The following is a 22,331-nucleotide window of genomic DNA, read 5'->3' on the forward strand; positions in this document are numbered from 1 at the left end:
CCGCCCTGGGAAAGCTGCCCTGACTCCCTGCCCCCACTTTCCAGCTGGGCTCGGGATACACAGCTCCTCCGCCACGCCGCTGTCCACCTGTTAGACCCCTGGACTGTGGGAGGCACCAAGGCCGTAATCCTATTGTAGGTGGAGACGCCTGACACGCAGAAAGAGCATTAACCACGTTGGCTGGGCTGGCGGTCGACCTGCAGGTCAACGTGAACGTGCCGACTCCCCCGTCCTTCCACACGCCCTTCCCTGCTCAGCGGGCGGGCGGGAAAAAGGAGCAGGGCGGACCCCTGTGCCCTGACCCACCTTACCTTGGAACAGATTTCGTGGAGACTTGTGGCAATGGCTTTTGCTGGTGTGTCACATCGAAATACATGACATTTCAAAATTCTTGTGTCTTTGTCTCTTGCTACATAAGCAAAATCTCTGTGCAAACAAAGTTTATCGGTACATTAGAATGAGGAACCTTCACAACACACATTCTAGTGATGAATGTTAACTGAGTGAGCAGCCAGCACGTCAGAGGTAAACACAATACGCAGTGGTTAAAAAGATAAACAAACGTCAACAGCCACCTCCGACAGAGGAACAGTTGTATGGATCCTAGGAATTCATTTCTGAGTAAAGTAACTACAGTGTTCCCTGGACCCTGCCTGTTGAGCTCCTGGAACCTTAATGAACAACGCTTAATGAAAACCGAACTTTACAGGAACCTTCTACCTAGAGTAACAGCAAATATCATGGTTATAAACATTATGATCACAAAACAGAAGACAGGCTTGAGAGGAGCATGACTTTGCATGAGTGAGGCTACAGTCGTGGGTAGCAGAAGCAAAACAACAGGCTCTGATGCGTAAATGTGTGCCCAGAGACCGGATCCGACCCGCAGCTGCGGAGTAAGTTGACGGACAGGCATGGGGACACAAAGAGACGCCACAGACTGAAGTCCAGTCACAGGCACTTGATTCTGCTAAACACACCTCTTACTCCAGGGCTTGGGGCGACGGCGGCAGCATCACCCTGTGTACTGTCAGCTCAGACGCCGAGGTGAGCGTGCCGCTAGTGCTGGATTTCAGCATCTGCTTTACTGATGAGAAGGATACTGTGCCCGTGACACGACCTGGCTTCAAAAGAATAATACCACACAACGAAATTTCTCACTGTTATTATTGAGGACAGTGGTTTAAAAGATCAGAGTATTTTTGAAAAATAAATGCTCAGATTTATCCATCTGGTAAGGGGTCACAGTGATTTCTTTGCACGTATTGCTAAGCCAGGATCCCTGTCTGTAGATATAACCATGGATGAATTTATTAATTACTTCTCTTAAGGTAAGAGCTGGTGGTGCTCTCACAGACTGGGATAGATTTTTCCCCAACACAGACTTGGCTTCTTTGGGAAGGAACAGAAGTCTATCCAATGGAGGCAACTGGTCACTGTGACGGCCCGGCCAGAAAGCCTGCCCTGTGGCCTTGCTGTGCCCCAGGCCGTCCCGCAGCGGCTCCAGGCCAGGGGCATCTTCACCCACAGGCACTCGAACCTCCGCCTGCGCCCTCACGTTCCACGGCAGTTGGTGTCCTCCATGCTAGCACCGGGGGGACTTCCTGATGCTCCCACCCCCGGCCCCAGCACTCCACACCCAACCCCCGTGTTCAGCCGATTTTACCTCCTGACGGTGTCTTGAAGCCAACCCCTTCCTCGCCAGCCCTGCCACCACTCAGGCACCCTAGGTGGGTCTCTCCTCCCTGCCTTTGCTCACACCGTCTCCATGGCCCGGCCTCGGGTGAAGACGCAGCTGAAGCTGGGTGAGTGCCCTGCCGGGTGCTGCCGTGTTCCCCGTACGCACAGCACTCACCACTGGGTACCATGGGCATCTGCTCATGAGTTCTGTCTTCCCCACAACCCCTCGGAGCTCCGTGAAGACGATGTGAGCCTCATCCATTCCCAACACCCAGTCTGGGCCGAGCCATAATCGGTACGGAGCGACCCCTCTCTCAAGCATAGGGATCTGCAGCACGTCCCCCCCAACCCCGTTTCCCGGCGGGAAAGCTGGCTAGTGGTCAGAGGTGTGAACGGGTGCCGTGACAGTGGGCTGAGGGCGGGGGTCTGGGTGAGGAGCTGCGCCCAGACTTTGGGGGCGAGCAGAGCCCTATTCCACACTGTGCTCCTGAGGCCTTTCCGTCCTAGTCTCAACCCCCATCGAGACAGCATATTGCTTCAAAAAGGAAATGACGAGGGCTTCCCTGGTGGCACAGTGGTTGAGGGTCCGCCTGCCGATGCAGGGGACGCGGGTTCGTGCCCCGGTCCGGGAAGATCCCACGTGCCGCAGAGCGGCTGGTCCCGTGAGCCATGGCCGCTGAGCCTGTGCTCCGCAACGGGAGAGGCCACAACAGTGAGAGGCCCATGTACCGCAAAAAAAAAAAAAAGGAAACGACGAGAAGGCATCACTTTTGGAGACATGCTCAAGGGCAGTCTTGTTTTCGGCCCCCCTCCTTCTGGCTACTTCTCTTTCCTGGATGGTTCCTAAAGTAATATATGCAGTGTCTCGCCACGCACAACTCTTCCTCTTCAAAATTCCATGTTCAGTTGCCATTTTCTGAGGCCAAATCTCTTTGAAGTTCTGTGGTCACCCACAGAAAGTCCAACGACCTCTGTCTGGATTTCTGGAGCCCCAAAATTTGTCCCACCAACTCCTCCAGCATCCTTACTCCAATTAAGGAGCTCTCCCCTCTGCTCCAGAAAGCTGGGGCTCCACGTCCGCTCACGGTACCTCCCCTTGCCTGGCGTGGCGACCACTGGCCTCCCTGCACCGTCTGGAGCTCACTACTCTACCTACTCTGTACGGCCCAGCTCCAAAGCCTGCCTGGCCCCCTGGCCCCAGCACCTTGCTTGTGTCTGAATGCTGACAGGATCTGTATTCTGCACCACAAAGGATTACAGCTCGGTACATCCTACGTTTAGTAGTTACTGTAGAGATCTTACCTCCATCTGTCCTCTCTGAGAGAGAGAGAGTAAGGGACAGCTAGAGGGCAACGGATCAGGATCCAGGCAACCCAACTGCTAGTCCCATTCCTGATTCCACTGAGCTGTACAACATTGGGCATGGAGTCAAACCTCATCTCTAAGTGATGGAACATGATTTCCAAGGTTCCTTTCTGGCTCTGATATCCTATGATGTAAGCTTCCAAGATCCATCCTGCTCTCCATGACAGTTGGTCGGCCTTACAAGTGTAGCAAGTGCAAGGTCACCATCATGGAGGACCAAACAGGCCCTGATCAATAATCAGCTCCCATCAAACTTCAGCTCTGTGCCCTCTGCTCTTTCAGAGGCAACCCCTTAGGAGTAACTTTTAAAAATTATTATTATTAATCTTCATTTTCTTCTGGCTCAGGAGAAAGTGATTAATGCCTAAGGCAACCATCTGGAATCCACATCTCCTCAAGAGGGCAGCTCAGCAGCTGCAGGCTCTGTCTGGGGGATTCTGACACTTTTTTTTTAAACAGCTTTGTCTTTTCCTGTTCCCTCCCAGGTACCAGGCTAACAGATCAGGGAAGCAGCAATCTGCCGGTAACTAACCTCCCAGGAGAAAACAAGTGCCTTCTTCTCCTCACTGCGGGGGTCAGGAGATTTGCATGTCTCTCCTGTTTTACTCCCATGAAACATATCCCAAGTCACCCTAAAAGAGCAGAAAGCCTCAAACACGGGGATTTGCAAGACCTCTCTCTGACCTGGAGCACAGACAGTTGGGACAACTTCCTTTGTGTGCAATGAAATACATGGCTGAGTTAATCTCATTATTGTTCAGAAGGAAATCCAAACACTTCTTCACTGGTTGTTTTAAAACCTTGGCTTTTCAGCACCTGATTTCTGAAAAAGGCTGCAGCAGTAGACAGAATAATGACCCTCCCAAGCTATTCCTGTCCTAACTCCCAGAATCTGTGAATAGGTTACCTTACATGGCAAAAGGGACTCTGCAGATGGGATTAAGTGAAGTATCCTGAGAAGGGGCTGTTATCCTGGATTATCTGGGGGTGGGCCCAACACAATTACAAGGGAGAGGAGGAGGCACTTTCCTTATAAGTAAAAGAACCGGCGCAAGGGCCACGAGCCAAGGAAGGCACCAGCCTCGAACAGCTGGAAAAGGCAAGGCTGAGTTAGCCTCCACGAGAACAGGGTGGAGAAGACAGATGGGTAAGAGGTACTGGAAGGGTGGCTGCAGGACTGAGGGATGCGGGAGATGAGAAGGAGAATCCAGAATAACTCTGAGGTCCCTCCTGGGACAGCTAAGTGCCCTCACACTGGGGACGGGATGGGGAAGGATCTGGTGAAGGAAGCTGATGAGCTCCAGGTGGGACAATAGTGTGAGGTGCTTGGGGCGGGGGGTGGGCACCAAGCACGTGGACACTCAGTCCCTGAGCTCAGGCCTATGGTCTGGGCCTAGGGGGCAGCTGAAGTCAGGGGAGCAGATGGGAGACTGGAGAATGAGAAAGACAAAACAAGGGCTGGACCCCAAGGAGGAAAGGCATTTGAAGGGCTAATTGAGGCCAAAGGTCCAACGAAAGGGTGAAAAAAGAATGCTGGGAGTAGGAAAGCCCAGGACAGACTGGCTCCAAAGAGCCAGGAGAAGCTTCGGGAGAAGTCCCCAGGGCTGCAGAGGCTGGGCAGCAGGAGACAAGCCACTCGGTCTGAGCGACATGGAGGTCTGCAGTGACCTCGGCCTGCCGGGCCCTTCCCCTGGAGAATGGAGTTTGGGTCCCAGCTTCAGGGTGCAGTAGTCAAAAGAACACAGTACCTCTTCTTTTTCTCCTCCTTTCGTAAACTTCTCATTCTGGAACTTCTCAAACACACAGTAGAGAGGACGGTCAATGAACACCCATGTCCCATCATTCACTTTTGCAATGACCAAGATGTGGCCTAACTCAGCCTTTCAGACTTTTTTCCAATCAGTATTATAATCCTAAAAGTCCTCATGCCCATATGTAAGAGCAATTTAACATTTTCTAGAGCTTTTCCTATACTGAGGGGGACAAGAAATTGCTTTAATTACCAGCCTCCACGGCTAGAGTATCCCTGACAGATCAGCCCAGTGCCACGCGTGGGAATTTGGGAGGACAGAGCAGCGGGCGTCGGCGGGTATCACCCAGCCAGCCGGGCAGCACCCGCAGGGGCTCTGACACTGTGCGGTGCAGTCGGGCTGCAGCTACCCGGTGCCCACAGCACCGAGAGTGTCACAGCTCAGAGCCAAGATGCGCTCAAATGGGCTTCCACGCCGCCCCCGTGGTCACGCCTCCTTCCAGGGCCTCGGTGTGGTCTATAAAACCACAGAGCTGGCCCAAATGGCCCCCGAGGTCCAGTCAGAGCAGGCGCCCGTCTTTTCTAACAAATTCTGCTAGATGCCCGTCCGTCTGAGTCACTGTGTCTGACGCTGAGCAACAAGGACCATTTTTGTCCTTTGCTCCAGCTCGCTCCTGGAGGCGCCATTTGCTAAAAGAGGTGCAGGTCCCCTCTGGAGTTTTGCCCCATTTATTTCCTGCAGTCAGGGGGATCACTGCATTTCCTTTATAAACCAGGAAGTGGAAGGTTTATAGCTAAGTCTCTTCCTTAAACTGTAACAGAAGTGAATCAACTACCTTTCACCATTTGCTGGCTAAGCCCTTGTGTCTCCAACTCTTTTTGTTCCTCTCCTTTTGCTCTCCTCCCCAGCAATTATTCCCCCAGAGGACCAGCAGCGAGTTCTGACAGGGAAAAATGTCAGTGCTAACACATCTTACATGACAGCCTCAAATTTCTTAATGGCAAAGAAAAAGGGCAAAAGATTGCTTTTAGCTCTCAGCTGAACAGCATGTAGGGGCTTAATCCATCTTTACGGAATGAATGAATGAACGACTCTTTTATTCAAATGTGTTCTATTAAAAAGTAACCAGAACAGAACTGCTCAACCTTTCCCTAAGTCTCTCCCACCACGACTCTTACATAAATGAAATCTGCTTATGTGTTTATCCGTCCTCAAAAGGTATTTATAGGCACCTACAGACCTCGTAGCAGTTACCCAGGCTAACATTTCAAAGTCCCTCCTTCTACAGCAACCCAGACAGGTGGTGCCTAGAATATATCAGTGGTATAAAACCTCATCTACTTAATGGATCAGGAGCTCCACTGCTGAATGCTCGCTGCGAACCAAAATATATTTTTTCTTAATGATGAATGGAAGCTTGCCTCCCTGCAACTTTTGCCTGTGGGATTGGGTTCTGCTTTCTGGAGCTGCTCTCCTCAGGCACATGACAGCCCAGATGTGTCTGGCAGTAGCTCTCTCCTCTCTTTTCTGTTAGATTCCTTGCCATTCACTCTCCCACTAAATCTTTTCTGTTAGCGCTCCTGACCAAGTCTCCACGATTTGGTAACGTCTTTCACATAACCCGTATTTTGCTCAGGTCAAATCTGTGAAGGCTGGCACATGAAGGCAATTGAATAATGTCAGTTGTTATTATAAGTGAGGAAAACGAAGTCAAAGAAAAAGCCCACTTTGAAATACTGTCACCTTATCCACGAGGGATGTTTTAATAAATCTTTGTACTGATATGAATATAATAACACTTGTTGAACTGTACCTAAAGACCCTTATCCTCCCAGCTTATCTTTCTGTAGAAGCAATAAGCCAACAGAGTTGTTACCACTGCAGAGGACGGGACCCACCTGCGAATAAGGACAAAAGAGCAGCAACCAGGTTGGATCTAAACACTCTATTCCCAGCCCTTTATGATAAAGGGCTTTCTCTCCATCTCACCTGCATAGGGCCTGGAGGGAGGAATCCTGTTTTCAGGACTGCCTGCTCTTCTTTGCCTAACTGCTCTTGTTTTCTGATTGCATTTTGAAAATCTTGTTTTGGGGGGGTTGGCGGAGGAAAGAGGGGGAAAAGGGGATGAGAAATGTCATCTTCCTAAATAGCTAATCCAGAAGGTTACACACATACACATACACGACTTTGTTTTTCAAACTGTACCCACTGGCACATGCACCATATGTGGGCATCATTAATTTCACAAAGCTCAGGCTCTGGTTTGATAAACTCAAACTCTCTTGCTTTGCAGGCTTAAGAAGATGCTAAGTTTGTAAACTCTGAAAGGGGCATTCTAGCAACTCATCCCCTGGGTAAACACAAATTCTCTGCAGGGAAACCCTCACCAGGTGCTTTCAGGAGACACACAGACTGTGTACACAGCAGATCTGAAATTCTACCACCTGCAAATAATCCAGGTGGCTTGGGCGAACCAGAATTTGTAGCCCTCTCTAGAACAGTCTTGCTGTTAATATTCAGAGCAACTGGTTCCCAGCGAGGACACGGAGGGTAGGAACTAGCAAAGATCCGAAAACATCCTTACCATGCACTCTGACAAGAGGTGTCGTGACTTCAGACAAGGGAGCTTGTATCCAAACCCACAGCCCTCATCCTCCAGAAACTTGCATCACCTCCAGGGGCCCAGAGCCTCCTCAAAAGTAGTGAGAAAGTCAATCAAGCTCCCAAATTTTCCTAAGCAAACTCTCTGGAAGACCGACTGTGGAAGTGCTACCCACCCAGCCTACGCCGTCTCCCTTCCCTCCAGCCATTGAGCTATGACAGCAGCTTATCCTAAGGGAGGACAGTGGCTGCTAGCTGGAGCTCAGCCCCAGCCAGGAGGGAGGCCCCTGGGACGGACTCCAGCACAAAAAGCAAAGAGGTCAGCGTTGGTGTTGCTTCACTTTGCCAAGCAGTACTCACAATCATTTTTTCAAGGAGAAAAATTCCAAAACTTTCTCCTTTCATCAAAAATGGAGCTTTTATTAAATGATAGAGCTGAGGAATCATGGAGCTTAAAAGCCCCCAATCAGCCAAATGGTCAGGCTGACGGTCAGAGCGCGGGAAACACACACATCTGAGGTATAAATGCCTTTCATTTTGGAGTTACAGCCTTTTCATCATTATGTTCATCTACAGGTGGGAAGGGAGAAGAATTCCATAGATTTTTGCTAATAATCCAGACTGAAATGGAGTCAGTCCTTCCAGCTACTGGCCTAGAACCAAATCTCACCAACGAAACCCTATAGAGAAGTCATAACAAGCAGGTCCTAGAATTAGTTCTTCAAGAAGCACAAAAAGCCTCCTACACCACATGGTACCTAGCCTGACTATTTCTATCACGCCTTCTCCCTAGCATGCTGATTAGACTCTGCTCAGCCAGTAGTGAGAGGGACCAAGTTATTGTTCTGACCAACACCTTCCCCAAACAGGGTCAAGCAACAGAGGATCAGGGACCCAGAGGCAATTCCACACTAGTTTAAATGCAGGACACATAACAATGATGATGAGAAAAGGTTAAACAAAACAAAGTTCTGCCTTTTAAAGACAGCTATGGCTATGGTGGTGGCGACAGGGCACGAAGAAAGCAAGTGAGCTTTGCCAGACACTTAAGACAGCACAAAGGGGGAGAAGTGAAAATTGGTTGGTTACCTCTCTCTGAATCCGGGAAGGCATGAGGGGATAGAGCAGAAACAACACGTTAGCATTCACATGGCAACCGGTGCGTAAGACAGTCCCCTTAACAGCGACTCTGAGCTCTGACATCCCATCTTATTTCCCAACTTGGCTGCAATTAATAGCCTTTCGGTGCTTATTTTAGCTGAACTCTCTCACACAGAAGTGTGTATTTTGAGCCACATTACGATGAAGCCAAGAGATGCCAGCTGAGTTTACAGAGGCAACGTATCAACCTGGGGAGGTAATCAAGCCTAAAATATCACAGTGAAATACAGGAAACCATTTGCAGTGAACAGCGCAGAGTACTTATCCTCATTTTCCAGCTCCACCTGCTGCCAATAAAAAAACATATGGAGGGCTTCCCAGGTGGCGCAGTGGTTGAGAGTCAGCCTGCCGATGCAGGGGACACGGGTTCGTGCCCCGGTCCGGGAAGATCCCACATGCCGCGGAGCGGCTGGGCCCGTGAGCCATGGCCGCTGAGCCTGCGCGTCCGGGGCCTGTGCTCCGCAACGGGAGAGGCCACAACAGTGAGAGGCCCGCGTACCGCAAAAAAAAAAAAAAAAAAAAATATGGAAACAATGACATGGCAACAGCCTTACCTGCTTTACCAACACTTCTGACATCCTATTAATAGAACTACAACATTACACTCCAGGTACTTTCACGGAGCTGCATCCACAGAGGGCAACAGAGCAGGAGGGGGCGGAAGCAGGGCCGAGGGCCAAGGGCGGAGGTGGGACGAGGCCGGGCCAGTAAATGAGCTTAAGGGTGAGAAAACAGATTTGTGCCGGGGAAGAGAGGGGTGGAAGGTGGAGAGGAGCCGACAGCAATTTGGAGTCTGGGGCTGAACGCTTTGAGTTCCATCCCCAGAGCTGCTCTGAGCTGCCAGAGCAACGCTAATGACGCCACTTAACCTCCCGACCCAGAGTGCTCACGACCCCCTGCTGGTCTCAGCACAGCCAATCTGAAGGGGCCCCGAGGACAGAGCCCCAAGTCGGGCACAGGCATGCATCCCACTTGAACAGACTGAAGAGGCGGATAAGGAGCAAAGGCAGAAAGCTGCCCCTGCAGGGGCCCCGTGGCCAGGGTCACGGAGCGGCCAACAGGACCCTGCGGAGATGAGGGCTGAAATCACGGTGTGAAAGAGCAAGCACGCCCCGTCGCTGGGCCGAAAGGTGAAGCTGTCCACTCTGATACTGAACAGCGACCATGACATCTTATCAAATGGGGGGAAGGCAAGCAAGCAAACAACCCAAGTCGCAGATATAAGATCTTACAGGAAAAAACAACACGTTTGAGTGTGTATTTTAATGTGTGCGTGGCAAGAAATCTGGAACAACTTAACATCCAACTGTCAACTCTTACCTGGAGGGGGGATTACAGAGGACTGTATTTAATATATTCATTTAAATATTATACAATAAGAAGACGTGACTTTTGTAGTACAAATATGTAAACATCTACCTCAGCACTTGAGGAGAACCACCGTGACACGCATGCCCCGAGGCGCAGGTAACCACCCTGCAGTAGATGTGATGGCCACAATCACACTCCCAGCGACTACCAGACTACCGTCCACTGAGCTCCGGCTCTGTGATGCCCTAACAGCAACCTGACAAGGCAGATACTACTGTTCTCACTGACAGAAAAGGAAACAAGCCCAGAGGAGTTGAGCGACTTGACCAAGGTACATGGGAAGTCAGCGTTCGACCGCAGGCCTGCAGGACTCTCATTCTGGTCTTCGGGGAATGCACCTAGGACGGGACCCCCACGCTTCTTCACAGTCCTGCAGAGTCACCTCACAGTTTGTCTCCCAAATGAGCCAGCACGCTGCTATGCACAGGTGTTCAAGATGGGGCAAAGGGTTTGCAACTGGGGTTTTAGGTAAACGGGAGGACCCCCCGCCCCCCACTGAGGCCTGTGAACTTTTGCACGGGAAGAAGGCAGCTGAAAATTCCCAAGAGAGGCCCTTTAGCTGAGTAAGCAGTCAGAGCTGTGTTCAAACCCTGCTGGTTACTTACCCTCTCTTTTTCCTGGGGTCCCTCTCTGTGCCCCTTGGAACCTGTTTCCTCGTCGGTGAAAAAGGGACAAGGACCCCTGGCTCAGGGTAATCATGCGAACTCAATTAAATGAGATGGTGTGTGCAAAGAATGCGTGTTCTGTTACAAGTGCGACAGACTGCATCACTATAGTTATCATCCCCAGGTCACCTGACGGTGTCATGTCTCAGGTGGGTCGTGCTGGGCAGCGTTTGAGATGAAACGTCTCCCACAGAAGGGAGGTCACTTGGGGGAGTATTTGTGGCCTCTCCTCAGATTTGCTGGGCACCACTTACCATAGCATTGAGGGCACCTCCCTCCACCTCGAGCCTGCCCCTCTGCACTGCCCCACTATCAAAACCAGTCTTTGGAGGTAATTTAGATCATCAGCGAAGGATCCAAAGACCTGGACTCTAGTCTCAGTTTGAGTAAACACTCTGCGAGTCACTTAACCTCAATCTTGGGTTTCTTATCTAAGATCACATGCTCTTCGAATCTCCTAATGCCCAGATTTTTATCAGAAAAGAATTCAAGTGCTTTGACTCTTACAAAAATGAATGGGCAGCATTTCTTTGACTAACTTTTGGTTTATGCCAGGTGCTTTTAATTTTTATTCTTAATAAAAAGCCTGTGCCTAGTATACGTAGTATATTTAAGTAACCTTAAGTCTAGACCCCCAAGGACGCAATCTGTTTCTTTCATGTATAATTATTATTGGCACCTTGGATATTTGAAATCAGACCCATTACTAGTGATTCACTTAAGGAAATGACATCAATATGTAGCTACCCTGCTTTTCCCTGAGGGCAGTACTCAGAAAAATGACACTGAACTTTTAACAAGGTTAATTTGTTTGGGGTTAATAGACACTGCTTGATTTAAGTGTTGAAGAGAAAAACAGCCATAAATAGGGACTTCAGAGAGATCTCTGAAATGTCATTGGAAAAATGCAGCAGAGTCCTAGTGGCCGCTGCTTCACCAATTCGACACCTTGTAATGTGCTGGGGAAGAAACATCAGCCCAAAGTTGGGCTTCTGCGTGAAGCGCCATTCTGAGAACAGGGAAGGCTCAATTTAGAGTCAGGTGCAAGCTTACTCCCGTCTCACCACACAAGATGCCAGTGGGAAGAATTCAACCCCATGATGAATTCCATACCAGCTTCACACCCAAAGCCTCCCTGATCTCCATGCTCTCGGTGGCTGTTTCTTGGGAAAATGAACGGAGGAGTAATTGTCAATGTTTTCATTAAAATAAGCCTGAAATAACAGAACTACTTGGCATGTGTAACCAGGCATCCAAATAAATAGGAAATTCCACACACACACACACACAAAATAGCATACCAGAATAACAATGTCTACTCCAGCGCTTTGGAAGAGGACGCATCTCCCCAGCACAGCCACCTACTTCTTATGCAATGCACACCGTCTAGTTTTCACAAACTGAGCATGTAAAGCAAAGACTTGCCAGGGTAGTTCTCGCTCCATGTTTGCAGAACTCTCTGCTTCATACGACTTTTTGATGCTCGTCTGCCATCACTGAGAGTCTTTTGAGCCTTCTGAGCGCCAGCACAGACCAGAATTACCCACATGGCAATGAAGTAAAGACATAAAACTTCATGTCATGAAAGCTCTCAAACAAACTCATGAAGCTGACAGTTTCTTTTTCCCCAGCTTCAAGTTTTTTGTCCCTGACATTTATTCGCTGTCTGCATTTGGTCAAGGCCCTTAGCCTCTTTGTTCTTCAGTCTCCTCGTCTGTGAAAAAGGAGCAATAAGTGGTATTTACTACTCATTTCCTAAGAGTGCTGTGAGGATCGCACCCATTAATCCGTGTCAGACTCTCTCAGCAGGACGGCGTGCAGTGTGGACCGGATGGGTACGCTGAGTAGTGCCGTTACCAACGCAGGGGGAGGAGGTCTGCGAAGAGGAAGGTTTCTAACCTCTTTTGGATCATGGAACCTTTTGGACTCTGATGAAAACACTCCAGATAGAAATACATACAGACCCACGCTTTCACACACCATCGCAAGGGGCAGAGGGGAGAAAGTTCAATAATCCCTGAAACTCATTCACAGACCCCTTTAGAATCCACACCCTGCAGGTGAAAGACCTCCGAACTGAATTCTGAGTTTATGCAAATTTACCATCTGGTGTCTAGTGAGTTTCAGAAAAATGCAGCTCAGGGAAAGGTTCTGTCCTTCCCAGAACCAAACGGCAGCAGGAACACCTCTCTCTGACAAGTGTGCCTTCCTTTGCAAAACGAGTATCCTTCCCACCTCCCTGCTCCTGTCTCCCCCATCCCCCTACCCCAGCACCAGGGAGCCTGTTAACTGGTGACTGGCAGACACAGGCCTTAGCGTTCCAGCTAGAATAAGTGTGAAGTTGAGGATCTAAAGTGGTTTAAGGTTATTGAAATTCAAGGCACATTCTTCTAAACAAAGGACTTTCTCATGCCACTGGAGAGAAGACACAATAGTTACCAGTCAGCTTACTAATGGGGAAAAAAAGGATATTTGAGAGCAACCAGGAAATGAGAATTTTTTTTAAGTCCATCTTTGAAGACAGCGAGAATTAACGAGCGTCTGCTTTCATCTGTGCTGTATTACAGTTAAAAACAAAAACCAAAAAACCTTGCTTCTCTGAATATCTGAGCAAAAAGAGAATACACACACACAACTTATATTTAGTTCTCAAGTGAGAGATAATTCATGCCACATTATGGTTTCACGGTATAAAGTTTAGGGCACAATCAAAGGATAAAATTAATGTAAAATATACCTGAATTGTGAAACCATGGGCTGGCTTCCTTCCTGAAAGTAGAGATGGTAAAACAAAAAACAAAATACTTGATACCCAGAAGGCCCCTATCTGACAAGGTTTGAGAACAAGGGAACATTTAAAGACTCTGGTACAGAGCGGTGAAGATGACAGTTCCCTGTACTGGGAAAGTGGTTTCCATGCAAGAAGTGCCACAAGGGCACCAACCACTGGCAGGGTACAGACCAGGCTCTGAGTTAAAACCACGGCAAGCCTGTGGGTGAATTTCCTTCAACTCCATGCACCCAGTCTCACGGAGGACCTCTTGTGGGGAAGACACATTCTTAAACCTGTTTCTGAATTTTCAAGAGGCTTTAGGGCTATACCTATATAGCCAATCCCCATTCCTTTGTGCAGACAGAAGGAATACTAGTACAGGTAACACAAAAAGCCAAAAGACATTTGGTCTTCACTTACATTATGGAAACTTCCATGTAGATACAAGTATCCCTAACACTCTGTAAACTCAATAATACCTACACAAAAATAGACATCAACACTAGAATGAATGATTGCTAAAAGCAACATAACACTAGCAGTTCCCGTTTTATTCAATCTGCCACGCAGCCAGGCTCTGTTCTTGGTGAACATCAACGCCAAGCCACACAATAACCTTGAAGGGGAGCCTCGCGACTCTCATTTTATGAGAGAATCTAAGGTTCAAAACCCCCAAGCTAGAAGGTGGTGGATCCACAAATGGGAGACAGGTTGGCCTGGCTGGTCTCGCCTTTGCTCTGTGTTTTGGGGGCACCTGAGCCTGCCTCCTTCCCAGTGAATGGGCTCTCCTCACCCCTTGATGAAGAAAGGTGGCCTCAGCTCTCTGCTCCTGTCTCCATCCCTATTGGATTTTTGGTTCCACCACAGCTGGGCCTGGTGACAAAAATTGTGTTGTGGGACTTCCCTGGTGGAGCAGTGGTTAAGAATCCGCCTGCCGATGCAGGGGACACGGGTTCGAGCCCTGGTCCGGGAAGATCCCACATGCCGCGGAGCAACTAAGCCCGGGAGCCACAACTACTGAGCCTGAGCTCTAGAGCCCAAGAGCCACGACTACTGAGCCTGCGTGCCTACAGCCCGTGCTCTGCAACAAGAGCAGCCACTGCAGTGAGAAGCCCGTGCACCGCAATGAAGAGTAGCCCCCGCTCACCGCAACTAGAGAAAGCCTGCGCGCAGCAACGAAGACCCAACGCAAGAAGGGAGGGAGGGAGGGAGGAAGAAAGGGAGGGAGGGAGGGAGGAATGAAGATCTCCTGGTATTAAGAAATTGTTTAAAAAAAAAAAAAAGTGCTGTGTTTGGTCTAAATAACTTTGCAGGGCAAAGGCTGAGGATTTCATTCTTTACACAGCAGACACTTACCCTGTTGCTCCCCTGCTTATGACCCTTCCCCCACCCAACCCCAAACTCCCCATCTATCTTTCTGACCTCACTTCCTGCCTCACCCACACTTGCTGGGCTCCAGCCATACTGTGTTCACAAACACGCCCACCGCTTCTGCCTTGGAGCCTATGTGCTCACTGTTCCTGCCGCCTGGACACTGAGTCCCCCAGATCTCCCATGAAGGACGCCTTATCGTCATCGCCTCCAGAAGACCCCGCCGGACCACCCAGCCACCACCAACTCTCAAGGCATCTAAAACTACCCTCTGCTTATTTGTTTACTGTCTGTCCTTCCTTCTGCCCCACAAAAAAGTAAAATCTGCGCGAACAGCAACGTTTCTGCCTTGTTCGCTCACCACCATGGGTAAGTGTTCACTCATCACTGCCTGGCACATAATAGGGAATCAATAAATATTTTTTAATAAATAACTAAGTAGCATAAACAAAGGTCTTCCTCCCTTATTCCTGATCATGTTGGTAAGAGAATAATGCTGTGAATAATAGGGGCTTGGCTGGATTTCTTTTTCTCCTGCTATTGTTTATTACAGCCGGCACTTTAATAATGGCTTTAGTTCACATTCCGTTCTCATGTCAATGAGAAATAATGTTAATAAAACATCTATCTTATCTGAATGGGCAGGAAGCGAGTTCTTAGAAGATTATTAATCTCTTGTGACTCAATTTGAAAGCAAAGCAAATCTATACTCTGATCATCTCCAGCAGAAACGTTTCCAGAGCCCCTAACTAGGTTCCTTCTTTAGAACATTTGTCTAAATGAAAAACGGTGCCTCTTCTCCTAAATAAATCAATATATAAATTTCCCTTGTACATTGATTTCTATCAAGATTTTCTGACTCCCCAGATACTCTTCTTTATCTTTGTACTCTAAGAGAAATAAACTTTCGTTTATCATTTAGAGAAAAGACCCCAGACAACACATTTCCATACACGCGGAGGCAGAGGAAGTATGGAGAGCTCTACTATATATAAGGCAGCACAGAGTATCCCCCCAATGCCCCCCGCACCCCCAGCCGGGAGGTGCTACACTGTCTGAGCAGGGGTTAACTTCTGGATACAGTTTGAAAGAAGACACACCTTTCCTATTCGATGAAGTTACTTCTTATACACAGCTAGCCTGCTGACTCCAGAATCTTCTTTCTTTTCTCTCAAATATAATAAATCTTTAAAAAAAATAAAATCACAATCCCATCACGGTAGCATCCTGTTTTTACTGTCCGAGTTCACCTTCCTTTTATTGTCCATATGTCTTCACACTTGACAAACAGAATTAACATGCCATCTCAAAGAAGCTCAAGCGTGGGTTCAGGGATGTTCAAATGACGGTCTGCCGCAGAAGTACCCCTACCAGCCTGACCTTCTTCAGGAGTGCTCTCTGGAGACTGGTTTTCAGAGCACCATAAAGCCGCCCAAAGGTGACCGAGCCTTCTTGCTTCCAAAGGACAAGATCTCTATTTCAGTTGTCACTGTGGTTTCCACTCAGGTCCTTTACATCAGGGGTTGCAAACGACGGCCCCAGGACCACAGTCCATCCACCCCCTGTCTGCTTTTATAAACAGAGTGTCACTGAACACAGCCGTACTCCTTCATCTCCTACTATCTAAGGCTGCTTCTGTGCCAGTGTGACAGCGCTGAGGAGCTGCAACAGAGACCACAGAGCCCCAAATACTTAATATCTGGACTTCCACAGAACAAGTATGGAGCCCTGCTCTAGATGTCGGCCTGATTCAGAGGTGCAACACACAACATGGACAAACAGTGAGACTAGGACCAGCTCAATGACTTGCGGAGCCCAGTGCAAAATGAAAATGTAAGGCCCTGGGTGAAAAAATTATTACGAATTTCAAGATGGTAACAGCAGAGCAGTGAACCAAGCGTGTATTAAACCCGTTGCGACTGGCTGAGATAGTGGAATAATCCTTCTTACAGGTGACAAACTCCAGGGCCAGCTGGAAACTATTCCACCCAGAAGCAGGAGTAAGAACTCTTCCAATTTGCAGCTTTAGAATCAAAACATCTTTTGCTCAACTAAAATGCTACATGGGTGCCCAAAATGAGAACCAGAATCAATATGGGTCTCTGCTCCAGCCATTTTATTTTGAAAGAGTCACTAGCAGGCTATGACTCTTCTTAGAATGTTGTTCTTTTTTCTTTTTGGGGCGGTGCGGGGGGCTGGATAAAAAACAAAACACACTGGACTCCTTGAAAACAGCATTTTCATGAAACCTGGCAAACAGATGCATGCTTTGACATGACAGAATCAGGTCAAATCAGCCCCAATTGTCAACTGTGTTCTCCGCAGCTGCTTTTCCTCTATCATAATTATTTCAGCTGTCATAATTTATTCATCCCCAGACATACTTACATGTTCTAGGGTAACAAGTCCAGGCTTCCAGATCAGAAGGGATGGCAGTCCCTTCTCATCTGCCTAAAATTCTGACTGCAGAAGAAATATTTTCTGCATCAATATTTTTCTGCAAACCCAAACCAAAGATGGTTTCAAAACCAAAGTTAACTGACAAAGACATTGTAAGCTTTCATGTTCACAAATCGGAAGCTAGAAGGAGGGGCCCCCCAAAAAAAATCCCATCAGAGACCAAGTATTTCATTTCTCTACTTTTTAGATACAAGGAAATGGCTTTTCTAGCTCGCAAAATGCACAGTGAATTTCCTGCAAAGTTACTAAGGAATATTACTCTTTCTGATTTTAAATAGATATAGAACAAGTCTTATTTACAACAGAATATCTGTTGTTGGAACAATGGAGGATACTGTATATGAAAGAAACAACTTCAGATGCAATTATCAATTATACGGTATCTTATAAATCTGGAAGCAAAGGTAGAGTAATTCCGTATGGATTAAAGCTTAAACCTGTCTTCTTTCTTACTTTGATCCTTCATTTTTATGACAGAACAGAGAAAATGCTCTAAGGTCTGATAACCAGTTGAGAAGGATAGTCAGGGCACTGAAGGGTGAAAATGTCCTGGAAAAAATGGCCAAATGCACAGCACTCCACTGGGTAGGGCCGCTCATCAGCACTGGAGAATAAGACACAATTAAGTCAAGGTCTTGGTATAATATAAATTGAAAGTGAGCTGCTCATTGCTTAATTGTCCTTATACAGTCATTATTTCTATTAATACATATATCCAACAGAAATAAACAATGAATCTAAAAATCCAGGTACGGTCCTAGGTGACTCCTTGTCCTGCATCTTCCATAGTCAACCCTGACATTTCAACCTCCACAACCCGCTTCTCTTCATCCCCTCTGCCACCACTTTGATCTTTCCTGGACCAGGACTCGATAACTGAACCCTCAGCTTCCAGTTCAGCTGCCGACATCCATACCCCTTAACAGCATTCACTGAGATCTTTCTTCATGAAACAAATTAGATCATGGCACTCCCCTGGTTACCACCTTTCAGAGGTTTCTCATGGCATTAAAAAGAAAATTCAAACCTTCAACCGTAACCAAAAAGCCCTGTAGGATCTTGTCCCCCAGGCCCCAAGCACCTCTTCCACCGCAGCACGTATCATTGGACTTCCCACTCCGGGCTCCAGCCACCCTGGCCTTCTCTCACATCCTTGAACATGCTGAGCACCCCTCGTCCGTCCTCCTTCCTCCTGCTCCCCTCACACACCCGGCTTCTTCCCAGCTTTCAAGATCAGCTCAAATGCCACCTCCTAGGATGGGCTGCCCCTTGGTGGCCCCTTTCCCCACCGAGGTACTCTCTCTCTGTTGCACTGTGCTGTTGATCTCACAGCACTTATCATAATCCATATCATCTTGCTTCCTGAATTGTTTTTCCAGCTTAGATCCTGCCTCTATGAACCCTATCTCTCCCACTTCCTCATGTACCTCATGAGATGCCTGACACACGGATGTTCCACATCTGCTGAAGGGCAAATTAATCTATAGATTATAAATATCAAGTACGTGTGATAACCATAGTTAAACCCTAAAAGCAGAAAATGAAATATTTCACCTACATTCATTCAACAATTCAATTATTTATGGAGAGCGTCCTATGCCAGGTACTATGTTAAGAACAAAGGAATTCAAAGAGCTAAGACCTTCTCAAAAATGTCATATTCTTCATTTAAAACAGGAAGTTGAAAAGGACAAGTTACACTATTTAGTATGTTTTCACATGACCCTAGGGATCTGTGGAAAAGTCTGAAAGCCCAGACAAGTAAGAAATTAAGTATCATCAGTACACTCCCCCAAATCCATGAAAAGTAGAGAGTGCGTGACAGGGGTTTCGCAACCATGTTCCAGGTCTCTAAACCTAGGAGTCACCTCAACACCTGGGAAACTGGGGACAGATATAAAGCTTAGCTCAGTCAGTGGTCCAGAATGAAATTCATTTCCCTGAGGGGCTGTTCAAGATGAACGCTACTGAGGTGAGACTAGGAGACTGCATGAAGGATAGTTTTTGAAACAGACTGGAATCACCACATCTGAAAAAACAATGCCACTGTTCAGACTCTTTGAGAACTCAGCTTCTCCTGGCCCTTCTTGCAGTCCCAGGCTCCTCTGAGAGGTATCCACAATCAAGGCAAGCAGGTTCAAGAAGACAGAGTCCAGGGCACAACGACCCACTGGTCTGATTAATACCTCCACCCTTGGAGCAGAGGTGACTTTGGCCCCATCTGTTTGTACCTACAGCCTGGGCACAGCTGACCTCCCGGGCAGCAGCTAGCAGCAGCAGCATCCTGGCTCACCTCGGGGTCATCCATAATGCTCCCCGGGGATGCTCCAGTTCAGAGGACCCAAAATGGGTCCTGTGCTAGCACAGTGTGAGCTCCAAGAAAGCAAGTAGGTACTTGTTGCATTTACCACTTGATCATTAGTGCCAATGCCAAGCACATAGCAAGTGTTCAATAAATGCTTGTTAAATAAATTATCCCCATTGCTCAAAAGCCAGGACTTGTTAGAACGACAGAAAAACTCATAAACGAACCAGCAGCGGTCAGAAAGGTGGGGTTCCTGACCAAACCGGCACACACAGCCCATGCCTTCGCTCTGAGCCAAGTCTGATAGCACTTTCTACAACGACAGTGGCTGATGCCTTGTAGAAAGTCTTTCCCCTACTAAGCTTGTTCTACACATCTCACTTTGGACAACAAAACCGCTGGTAACTTTTAAAATTACAGACAAAATTTACAAATACAGATTTAGGGCTGTTCTCCTCACAAGGCATTATGTATCTAACTTCTTAGGAAAGGCCTCAGGACACCTCTGTCCTGAAAGGCTTCACAAAGCAAATAACAACTCAAGGGCAGTGGCAAAGATCTGCACTTTGGGGAGAAAGCTTAAAAACTGCTTTTGTGTCAGAGTAAGGCTGGAGGAGAAACTGACTGCTCCACGGTCTAAGGAAACCAGAAAGAGAACAACACGAGGAAAGCAGGCGGAATCCACCATTCATGATACTAGTCAAAGCTAGGCTGCAGCTGCAGTTATAAAGAGAAAGAAAAGACTAATGAGATTGCTCCTCCCCCGCCTCTTCCCACCCAAGGCAGTAATGAAGATTCACAGCTAACACATTAACTGGGGAATCGATAGACATGCCTGGATACAATACTGGTACAGGGAAATAGATAACACACAGAAAAGACACAGATTCCCTGAGAATCCAATCAACTGTTGTGTTCAATATTTAGATCACGTTTTTCTTAAAAAACAAAACAAACAAAAAAAACCAACCAAAAAAACCCAAACCAAAAATCTACTTTTTTTTTTTTTTCAGTGCCAAGAACAAGCACGTGATAAGTTGGCAGTTTTCTACCTTTTGGGAATTTGAGACATTTGCGTGGAAGTCCACCAATACTGTAAGTCATCCAACTAAAATTATCTGAAACCGCACAGTCTTTCTACACCAAAGGATATTGCTTTTAATTCAAAAACCGGATTACCAAGATCCTGCAATATTTTTCACTCCTAATGTAAACAAGAGGACATAAGCGTGGATTCATCAGAGGGCATGTGAGATGAATGCACTCATTTGCTCAATCATAACACTGGACACAACAGAAATGCCCAGGGTGGACCATCTGAACAGCCCACCTCTGAACAGCTTCCTGCCACCCTGGTAAATTGCATCAAAAGACTCCTCCACCTTCCCTCCATTTCATACAATACTCATCCTTCCCTCCAGCAAGGCAGAAAGACCCCTCCTCAGCCCTCCCGGCCGCCCCCAACCTCGCAAAGCACTGACTCCGGGGAAGGGAGGATGCAGCCTTTGTCCCGCGGGTCGGGTCTCCCGGGCGCAAGCTCGGGCGCCCACCCCGCCAGTTACCTCTGCGCTCACCTGCAGACAAAGGCGCGCCGCTCCCTACCCACGGCCCTCACCTTGGCCTCCCGGGCGGCCGCGGGGCTGGGCGAGGATGCCGCCCCCGTGCCGGGGACGAGACCAGGTTGCGGGGACCAGCCACCCCGGAGCGGTCGCTCACACCAGCTGCTGTGCGTTCCTTCCGTCTCAAGTTGAAGCAAGTGCCATCCGCGCCTCCCCACGCGCGGCCCGCCCGCCGCCGCAGCCCATTGGCTGCTGAAGAGGCACGTGAGCACCCCCCCCCGCCCGTCCCCGCCCACCGCTCACTCCCCTGCCAGGTGCCCCCGGCCAGGTTCTCCCAGCCGCTGGGGCCGGGGCCAGGGCCAAGGCGAGCAAAAGAGAGGGGCGGAGTACCCCCATCCCTACCTACCCCCATACTATGACGAATGTTTCCCTTTTGGGACTCCCGGGACTTGGAAACTTCATCCTAATCCCAACTCTTTAAAAAGCTGACATGCCGGGCCTGGGTTTCCGGTTTCTCTTACGACCTGCCTGATCGGTGCCAGGGAGACGGGCCGTCCTGCAACCCACAGCCAGAAAGCCTCTGCAATACTACAACTAAGCAGAAGCAAACTGTAGTTTAATCAATCAGGCAGCAAGTTTTGAACTGAGCTGAAAGTAGTTTTTACAGATTGCTTGACAATTTACACGAAGCCCATAACAGTGGTTCACCCCTCCACACCTTCCCCATCCCGGCCTCTCGTAAGGCACCTTCTGTTCACTGTTGACTTAAAGCCAGGATGGCACCCCAACACTGTATCTAGCTGGGAGCTTCCTCCCCCCCCACCCCGTACATACATGGAAGCAGAAAAGTGCTCCCTTGGCTAAACAACAGCATTTAAGTAAGAGTGCTGGCCAGCCACTGGCCAAAACGGTTCTGAAAGAAAAACCCAAGGTCTCTTACTGACCATATATTTTGTGTACTGAAAGTACTTCCTTTTCCTAATTATTTCTGGGCAAGACTAAGTTACTTGAGCGATTACAAAATGAAACAGGCAGAGAACATCAGCCATGTTTTCTGCCAAATTCAAAGTTCCATACACTCCTTTTATAAGGAAAGGAACAGAAAATACAAAATATATATGGAAAATCAAGGGAGTATGTAACTAAAAGGCCTTGTCTGGGTTTAGTAAAACACACCACAGATATACTGGAAACTCTTTTTTTAATGTTCCTGTTTTAAAAGAGGATTAAACATCTCACTCATTCAACATTTATTAAGCTCTTCCTAAG

At 48.1% G+C, this 22,331-nt stretch overlaps 1 protein-coding gene across 2 annotated transcripts in view; it reads right to left on the reverse strand.

Annotated features, from left to right (window-relative positions):
- The window catches only part of APBB2 (amyloid beta precursor protein binding family B member 2), a gene marked incomplete at both ends in the record, with an annotated part of 235,704 nt that overhangs the window by 10,776 nt on the left and 202,597 nt on the right, over positions 1-22,331 (reverse strand). For both annotated transcript variants that reach the window (XM_079713593.1, XM_079713594.1), the window contains one exon: positions 312-426. In XM_079713593.1, coding sequence (XP_079569719.1) covers positions 312-426 — 115 coding nt within the window. The remainder of the gene's footprint in view (positions 1-311; positions 427-22,331) is intronic.

Source organism: Hyperoodon ampullatus (genome assembly GCF_949752795.1).
Source record: "Hyperoodon ampullatus genome assembly, chromosome: 1".
NCBI lineage: Eukaryota > Metazoa > Chordata > Mammalia > Artiodactyla > Ziphiidae > Hyperoodon > Hyperoodon ampullatus.